This window comes from Gavialis gangeticus, unplaced genomic scaffold (genome assembly GCF_001723915.1).
Source record: "Gavialis gangeticus isolate Ggan-Ray unplaced genomic scaffold, GavGan_comp1, whole genome shotgun sequence".
Lineage (NCBI taxonomy): Eukaryota > Metazoa > Chordata > Crocodylia > Gavialidae > Gavialis > Gavialis gangeticus.
The window spans coordinates 6293534-6303311 of NW_017729009.1; the positions used below are offsets into that span (position 1 = coordinate 6293534).

At 38.0% G+C, this 9778-nt stretch overlaps 1 protein-coding gene across 15 annotated transcripts in view; it reads right to left on the bottom strand.

The window, feature by feature from the left end:
* The window catches only part of ZMYND8 (zinc finger MYND-type containing 8), a 114494-nt gene that overhangs the window by 95418 nt on the left and 9298 nt on the right, over positions 1-9778 (bottom strand). For 8 of the 15 annotated variants that reach the window (XM_019509873.1, XM_019509861.1, XM_019509874.1 and 5 more), the window contains exons 2-3: positions 4136-4206; positions 3034-3096 (exon numbers count right to left, since the gene is read on the bottom strand). In XM_019509873.1, coding sequence (XP_019365418.1) covers positions 3034-3096; positions 4136-4206 — 134 coding nt within the window. Of the gene's footprint in view, positions 1-3033; positions 3097-4135; positions 4207-9305; positions 9325-9778 lie in introns of those variants that run through there. The other 7 variants (XM_019509875.1, XM_019509872.1, XM_019509865.1 and 4 more) reach the window with 3 other exon arrangements.

Genomic DNA, 9778 nt, shown 5'->3' on the forward strand with positions numbered 1-9778 from the left:
ACACTCTGTAGTTCAGTTTATTTTCCATGGTTGCTTTAACCTGCATTTTCCATGTTGGATCTCATCTTATTTCCTGTCTCCATTTCCAACTTCTCTAGTCCCTTTGTATTGTCTTCTGTCACTACTTGGGTAGTTCAACACATTCTAAGGCTTGACTGATCTTAACTAGAGTTTTAGAGGGTTTTAATTAAGTCTGGTCAGGTAACTTAATCTAACAGGTTGAAACAAGGCCTCAGACTAGTGCAAAAGATTGTGTTGAGACTTATTAGAGTTTAAACCAGGTTTATTTCACTTTAGCTTAACTGAATTGGATTCCGTTTACCCCAAATCAAAATAAGCAACTTAGACTAAAACAAGGATATTTATAGTATGAGTTCAACTAAATTGTTAAATTTGTTATGCACTTGTGTCAAATAGACCTGATATTATCTATATTTTTAATCTTGCCCATTATTTTCTGAACCCCTTATTTGTTCATTATCCTCATTTTCTGTTTGTCTGATGTAGGATGTAGGGATTATGTGCTTAATAGCTGTAAAACACTGTGCAAAATTATAGAAGAACAAACTGAAGAACCAGCTTCTCTGAAATATTATGACATTAGTCCTTGCCTGCCTACATTTAGAAATGCAGCTAAAATATACATTAACAAAAACAAAACTGTCCAATTTAGTGGTTGTCCACACAGGATAAATGGTTTTAGTGAAATAATCCATTATAACTATGTTGGTCAATTTGCTTATGTAGACACATGGTAAAATGCATAAAGCAAAATTAACATTAGAACATGAAAATGAGTAGCAAGGAACATACACAGATCTATCCTGTAGTCTTAGAATCCTGTATATAACAGTTTCTGTTTTTTATGGGTTCTAAATCTCTTACATTCAAGTCTTTTCTAATGTGGATATATACTGCCTTGATGTGAACTGAAAAGAAACCAATCTTCAGCTCAACAACACAAGTTTCAAATGGTAGGAACTCAACATGATTTCACCCTGTTCTTCTGAATGAGGCCTGAAGGTAATGGCCCTACCATACTATTGTCATTGTTATTATTTTTATCATTATTATTATCGTTCAAAGGATATTTCTGGCCTTTTTCTAAAAAAAGATAATTAAACTCTGTTAACCCAACATCTAACAGATGATACAGAGAAGGCCAAAGTATTTCATGCCTTTTTTATTTCAGTCTTCACAAATAGAGGCAGATATCAGATGACAAGGACAGTTAGAAAAGTAGAAAATGAGGGTTGGAAGGGACCCTCAGGAGGTCATCTAATCCAAGCCCCTGCTCAAAGCAGGACCATCACCAACTATGTCAGCAGCAGACAGGAAAGTTGACAGCTGGCAGCAAAGACAGGGAAGAAGATAAAGCCTAGGGTAACAGCAGAACAGATCAAGGGATTACGTAGAGAAGCTACATGCTTTCAAATCACTGTGGCCATGTGGGATGCATCCTAGGGTACCGAAAGGACTGGCTGAGGTAATTTCAGAGCCATTAGCTATCCCCTTTGAGAATTCACAAAGTTGAGCTCCTGGATGATTGGAAAAAGGCAACTATAGTGCCCATTTTTAAGAAAGGAAAAGAAGAAGATCAGAGGAATTACAGACCAGTTAGCATGATTTTGATACCTGGAAAGATCATGGAGCAGGTCCTCAAGGAATTTCTTTTGAAGCACCTAGAGAACAAGGTGATCAGGAACAGCCATCATGGATTCACCAAGAGAAGTCATGCCTGACCAAGCTGATTTCCTTCTATAAATGTAACAGGCTCTATGGATGGTGGGGAGAGCAGTGGATGCGATACTCCTTGACTTTAACAAGGCTTTTGACACCATCTCTCACAGCATTCTCATTAACAAGCTAAAGAAATACAGAGTAAAGTACTGCAAGCTGGATACATAACCAGTTGGATCATCATGCTCAATGAGTAACTGTCAATAGCTGAATGTCTAATTGGGAAGTGGAATCAAGTGGACTGATCCCCAGAGGTCTGTTTCAGGTCCAGTATTGTTCAACACCTTTGTTAATGATTTGGACAACAACACTGAGTGCACGTTCAGCAAATTTGCTGATTACACCAAGTTGAGTGGAGTTTCAGACATTTGGAGGGCAGGGATAAGATCCAGAATGACCTATATAAGACTGGAAAATGGTCCACAATCAATCAGATGAGGTTTATAGTTAAAGCAGCAACACCCCGGTAAGATAGACAAGACATTACCACAGCACGGACCCAAGCTGAGTTAAAGGACATCTTCAAATGTAGGCCATATCCATATACCCTGGGGTCATATAGAAAAGTGAACTAGACACCTAGAGGCTTTTCAAATCTGGATTGACACCTTTCTATATGACTGGTTTTAGGGCTTTCCAAAGCCTGTAAAATGCCTTCTTAAAGTAGGAGAGATTTTTTTAAGGAAATTTCACTTGTTTGGAGACTGAACCTAACACAATTTTAGAAATATATGTTGCTTGTTTAAAATTCCCAGTTGAAACACAAGATACAAGAATAAAAATGCCGAGCCATGCTTTTGAAAGAAACATAGTTACAACTACTGTGCAGTCACTGAGGGTACCTGTACATGAGCACAAAGCCTGCTCATGGCAATTACCGTGCTTCAGTAGCCTCCCGCATCTCACGTATCAGCGTCTCTGCGGTGAAAAATGGTGGCATGAGTGCTTGAACTAAAGCTCGTTCCATGAGCTTTAGTTTAAGCACCCCGCCGTCATTTTGAAATGCAAAGACATTGATACATGAGATGCTGCAGCACCTGCTCTCTGAGCCACTCTAATTAAAACGCCTCCCCCTTCCACCCCTGGAGCACATGTAAAGTGCCCTTAGCTACCAAAGTATTTATCCCTGGAGAATCTACATAGCAAAGAAGAACCTGGGCATGTGCTAGAATTTCAACAGGAAGGTGACATCTTGTTGCAATGGCCCTTAAACAGTAGAGGTCAGGTGGGTAAACAGAGCAGCCAAGTTTGGAAAGAGTATAAAACTGCGTAAGAGGTAGCTCATACACCTACCTACAGATGTATCACAGGAGGCAAAGTTGCAAGCGTACAAACCTTGGTCCAAAGTCCCTTGTCCTGAAGAAAATTAAACTTGGATCAAGCCAAGGTAAAATTTCCCCCTTTATTTTGGATTTACATCAATACAATGGGTTGTATCATGTGGATGCAGCTTTTTTTACACTGAAACAGGGTTATCCTACACTAGTGATTGGCAACCTTTTGGCACTGCAGAATGCAGTTTGCAACCTGTGTGCTGCAAATCTCTTACCACCCCCCACAACACCAAGTGAGCATTTATCCTCACTGCAGATATCCAGCCTCTATACACTCGATCTGAGCCTTCAAGAGGCTGAGAGGCAAGCGCACATGCAAGAGAATGGATGACTGTGGAGGGAGATGCTTAAGACTGGGCAGGCAACTTTCTGCTGGATCCCCTATGCATCCATGGACCAGGTCAGACCTATGAGGTCCAGGGGTCATAGGCTGCTGCTCCCTCCCCTAGACTATCTCATTGACATAGGCCCATAGACACAAGGGATGGAGATTTAGTTCTTTAAAATTCTACAGATAGCTTCTGTCAGGATAACAGAGTATCCCTAACTGACATTAGTCACTCACAAGATTGATTTTTTGTGAAGACAGCAAATTTCACATTTACAGTTAATTTTTCCTAGAGTTATGACTGATTACTGCAGGACCTGCTAACATGTTTTTTTTAACTTTTTTTTATTTCATTTTGCTATTCTGAATTAAAGAATTACTTCCAAGGAAACAGGTAACAATGAGCACAGATCACTAGAGGTTGGTGTCTTCTGAAAGTCCAGATCAAATTTTGATTGCTGGCAAGTAGGAGAGACAACTGAATGTACTCAAACACAATATGTTCAGAGTATTATTCTTAATAAAACTAGTCAATAATGCATAGTCCTCTTAAAAACAATATTAAAAAACAGAAATAATATTTTTCTATTAATTAGGGTAATATCCATTTAAGGATTTATGCCTTCCATCTATTTAGGTGCACTGCAGATCACATGCTGCATCGCTGCTTTTAAACAAAGACTTCCAATTTCCCCCTGTGTTCTAGAATACAGATAAATGTTTTCTTACTCACCTTTGGATCGAGTGGAGATATCCATCCCCTCCACCACGTCCTGCTCGGCCTTTATTTCCTCTTCAGCCAAGCTACAAGAATTAGAGATTTATAATATGTTACTTTTATATTTAAAGTTCCTTCATAAAAGCGCCAAGTGCTGGCGTCAAATATTTTCAGCCAGAAATCTAATATAGCTTTATCTAATATCCACTAAAAAAGGGGTGGCCAACCTGTGACACATGCACAGGTCTTGTTGTGTGACACATGGCAGATCAGGGAGGGGTAGGCAACACAGCAGCAGATAGGGCAGGAGGCATGGAAAGAATATTGGGTAGGGAGCAGAAAGCAGAGCAGCAACTCGGGCAAAGGAAGGGATTGGAGTGGCACCCAGGGCTGGTGCAGGCTAAGATGGGGCACACCTTCCAGAAAGGTTAGCTTTTGCTGGCTAGAACATGCACCATCTGAACAGAAGGGAAACTATCTTGCCTGTCACATTTGCACAGTATATACCTGAGTAATGCTCATTTTAATATTAATGGGACTTGTCTCCCAATATTCACTGAAGATTGTGCATATTATTACAAATTATAATTGATACTAGACAACCATAGACATGACCAGGCTCCTATCCCAAATAGTTCCTAATCCAAGGCCTCCTATACAATGTACGAATGGACTCCTATATGTCTATCTAAAGTCCAACTAACTTCAATTGGTACAAGTAGGGAATGCATCCATATGTGCAGAGAACTAAAGTTGCAAATTCAGGGCCTAATAATTAACTTTATAGATGATGACAACTTTTAAAGCTAAGCTCCACAATAGGATGAAAAAAAGTAAATAGCAAAATTCACCTTCAGTAACCTCAGGTAGCAATTACCAACAGCAGAAGTGTAAAAGAGAGAAACAGGACATCTAACACCATGCCCTCCAAACGTTTTCAGACTTACTTCTACTTATTCAGAGTAGGATTGGATGACACAAGGTGGTAAAAACCTCTAACCTGCCTACTTTTATCACTTCCCCCACTGGTATCACTGATGGAGAAATAAGGGTCTACTTTTTTCAGTTTGGATTCATCTTTATAGAAGGGAGAAAAAAAGCAATTTAATAAGATTATAGCTTTGCATGCAAGTTTTGTGGTTTGGTTGTTACAGATAGAACTGAGAAAAACCCATAACAGCAAGCACCCCAAGCAAAGATGCTGCTTATACATTATAACCCAGATTCTTCACAGGCATAGGTTCCTAAATTCCCTCCCCTGTGAAACGAAGGTTTGTGAACTAGGAAGGGGTCATATAGCTGCACCAAATGCTGTGTAGGATTGTGGAGATGCACCAGCTGTTTGCTACAGGTCTTATTCCAAAGGGCACCACATCTCCAATCAGCTGTGTGGGACTGTGGCTGTGCTCCAGCTAATTGGAAAACCTATAGAGATATAGGCTGAAGCAAAGAGCTGAGTGGCTTGTTCCTAATTCAGCAATCTGCTGTGAATCAAGCAGGTTGCAATCCAGCCATATATGAAAAATTCAGGTTCTACTGTACCAGTAACAGCTCTTTTGTCAATAAACCTAAAAAGCATCTTGCACAGAAGTTGTTATATAATGGTAAAGAACTTTTTTTTTGCTAGTTTAAACTCTGTATAGTAAAAAATTGTGTTGGCATAGCAATGTTGGTTAGTTTTTTTACTTTTTCCACACTTCTTCCAAACATTATTTCACCAGCAAATCTTTTAAGTATAGAACACACTTTGCTTATTTTAGTGGAAAACACAAAACTGACAGGATCCATCATGTCTGGAAAACGTTATCGTAAATATGCTATAAACTACAACTATTAAAGAGAAACTTCCGTTTTTAGAACTGTCAAGCACTGAAAACAATATTCTGTACTACTGCTACATGTGCTTTGCTGCATTTTTCTATAGGAACATTTGAAATTAAGCATTACATTTGGGTTTCTCTGTTTGCTTGTTTGGTTGGTTTTTTGCCTATCTTTTTAAGAAATGCCATCACCAAATTGGAATAATGTACTATACATAATAGTAATCGATTACATAATAGATTACTATACATAATAGTAACATGCACTACTTCTGTCAGCACAGGAATAAAGCAGCGATATAATAAAGCGAGCTATCTCTTTTCAAAAACTGGAGGTAGAGGTTCAGATATGGGTTAGGCCACACAAATCTCAATCAAATCCCCCATGGGTATTTGTCCAGATCACAAAATCGAAACACAGTCTGGCATAACAGAAGCCTAACAGATTGCATAGTGGAGCCCCTTGTAAAAAGCAGAGGATGAACTGTTTGAGAGTCATGACTGGAAAAAAAGGTGTGGCACATAAGGAAAGAGGTACATTAGCAAAACTGTATAGCCATCTCTCACTGAAATAGTGTGTGTGGGGCGGTGCTACAGGTCAGAAGAGGTTTTGGCACACATGGGTGCCTATAGACCAGGTGTGGGCAAAATGCAGCCCGTGGGCCAGATGTGGCCCACCAGGCCATTCTATCCAGCCCGCGGGGCCTCTAGAAAATTAAGAAAATTAATATTTAATTGCCCCCAGCTGCCTGTCATGCCACCCTCGATGGCTTGCCAAAACTCAGTAAGCAGACCTCCACTAGAAATAATTGCCCGCTCCTGCTACAGACAAGTGCAGAGGCCACTCTGACGCGCTGCAATTACAGCACATCAAAGCACACTCAATAACTGAGTCTGTTGGAATGTGGTAATTACCGCGCTCCAGCCAGCCTCTCCGTCTTGCGTATCAGTGTCCCTGTGCTTCAAAATGGCCGTGGGGGCGCTTTATCTAAAGCTCATCAAACAAGCTTTAGATAAAGCACCCCCACCACCATTTTGAAGCACAGGGACGCTGATACATGAGACCCTCCAGGCACTTTGTAATCAGAGTGGCTCTCAGAGCCGCTCTAATTAAGCGTGTGTCCCCCGCCCCCACCCCCAGCTTCCACTAGAACATGTGTATATGAACATGCCCCATGAGTCCAAGCTTAGAACAGCTGGGATGCCATAAGTCAAGCCTCATTTGCTTGGCTCTCATTTATCTTTCTTCTTTTTTAAGTCACTAAAAGCACTCAATTTGCTCCTCATCACCTTCTAAAAAGGTATAAATAAATCTTTTGGAACTGCAAAAGTCAAAAAAGTATTTTTTCTAAATGATTCCAAAATTTAACTTGATGCAGCTCTGAATAATATATAAATAAATACAAAGATCAGACTTGACAGATGTTTATCTCAAGTTTTGAAACTCAAGAGAACTTTCTGCATTCAGAAATGCATTCACTACTTCATACTGCTTTTGCATTTTTATTATGTGTATTTGTACTTTTATTTTACCATAACTGAAACCAAATTTAATGAAGTACCTAATACATAATTCATAGATCATTGGCAGAATGAAATTATTGAAGGTTGAGCCCTAGAGAACAGATAGAAATTCTAATTTTTTAAATAATACCACACTTTACCACTCTTAATATGAAAAACAAAAGGCACAAAAATTTAAAATACAATGTCACAGGATCCTGGATGATAAAGAAAATACTTACTTGATACTAACAAAAATAAAAATAAGTGGATTAAAGGGAGCTATGAAACATTTAAAAAAAGTCACAGCAATAAAATAACTTCAGAAGTATCTTATACTGCTTGTGTTACTGGAATACATTAAGACTCACGTGAGCAATGGTACTTCTTAATGGGTGGGGTGTCCTAAAGACCTAGGTTTGTAAATAAATACTGGTAATTTACAGTAAGTTTAGAGAAACTTTTCCCAGGACATATGGACATGAATCTTTTCAGCTCTGTGTGTCCTATTACAAAAAGCAATATTCTGAAAACGCTTTAAACCTTCAAATTCAGTAATTTCACCAGCAGCATCACTTCAGCAAAAAAAAAAAAAAATTCAAATGCTATAACTCAAAGAAAGTAGATCCCTAAAGACAATTATGCTACAGTTTCACACAGCAAAATAAGGAAAAAAACCCTTGCATCAAAATAAGCGTAAATCAAGAGCCAGTACTATAGGAACACAATAACCAGGAGATCAGATTAGATTATCCTATAAAGTCACATTTGGAAAAGACCTGATATGTGCAGTTCTGATTGTTTTTGTTAATTCACTTTTCTCAGATCAGATGCATTACTTTAGGTATAGCTGAGAATGTGATGGCTAGGATTACATATCGGAAATGATAGTGATATATATCTGACTAAGTACCTAGCTGAGTACAATATTTAACCTGGGTCATTCTCAAAGCAACTGCTATTTCCTTACAAAACAAAGGAAAGGAATATATTTTAAGAAACTAGTAACTGAAATATAAGCTTTGCCAGCTTCATTGTTAATTGACTAGAACACAGATTCTTCATTTAAAAGCTCCTATACCTATATTGACAGTTCTTGCATAAAAATGAAAGTTGATCTCCTAAAATGTTAAAATTAACTTGTTTCATGCAAACTATTTTAACGTGTCTCATGAAAAGGGCTTGAGATGGAGGTTCTCTTTCATAGGGGGTAGGTGGAGATATTCAGGTAAAAAAATGAGGGTTACAAACAAACAGGACATTTCTGCTTAACACAAAATTGCCTTATGAACTTACCTGAATAATTTTTAAGCCTTTTAAGCTAAACAGTTGCTTATGTAATTCAAACTGGTACTTTCAGACAACTAAATAAAAAACTGCCTTTTCTACAAAGGAAAGATCATTTCTATTAGTGGTAATATTTATCTCAAAATTTACATGTGTAAAATATTAGCTGCTCTTAACCTATGTTAAATACAAAGAGCAATTAAAAGTTTCAGATGAACTACTGCACCTTGACATTTAACCAAGAAAATCTGATAGATATGGAAAACCACTCAGAACAGCCAATGCCCACATGCACAATATTCTCGGTTTACATATGGGAATTAGCACATTAATTTAAACACAAGAACCATACATTTATGGAAATCTTTCTTCCTTTAATTAAAAAAATACTGATTTAAATCTGTAAGCACTAAAATTAAATGTCATCCTAAAGATAATTCCTGCCCTTCCTAGATTACATTTGTGAGTAGCAAATATAAATCATGATTTCAAAAAAACTGCATTCAATAAAAATTGGAAAAAAATATATTAGCATGCCATTGCTGAATAAATAGCAGCTTTGTATAAGCACTCACCTATAACAGTCTCTTACTCATCGGTAGCTATGCTATTTATGCAGGATTCTTAAAATGGCGTCTGGCAGCACTGCACTGCCTCATTCCTGTACTGTAGCTAAAATGGTAGCAGTTTATTCAATAACTGTATCTCTTGTTTAAACAGCAGGGCTATTTTCAAAGCAAACGTCTAAATATCAGAAATGGTAAAGGATGACAAAGGGACACCTGACATTCAAATGTTTAACTACAAATGTACAAGAGACTGAGTTTTGTGAAGTCACAGGTTACTAAGGAAATCATTCAATTTTAGATTCAGTCTTCAGCTAGGATCCCTTAGATTTGATGTTTTCTTATTCAGAAACTTGTACAAAATGCCCAAAGTGTATTAAGCAATTTAAGCCTAAAAAACATTAGCTCAAACACATACATACACATACACATACATACACAAACATTAGCTCAAACACATACATACAGTGATTAGGTAGACA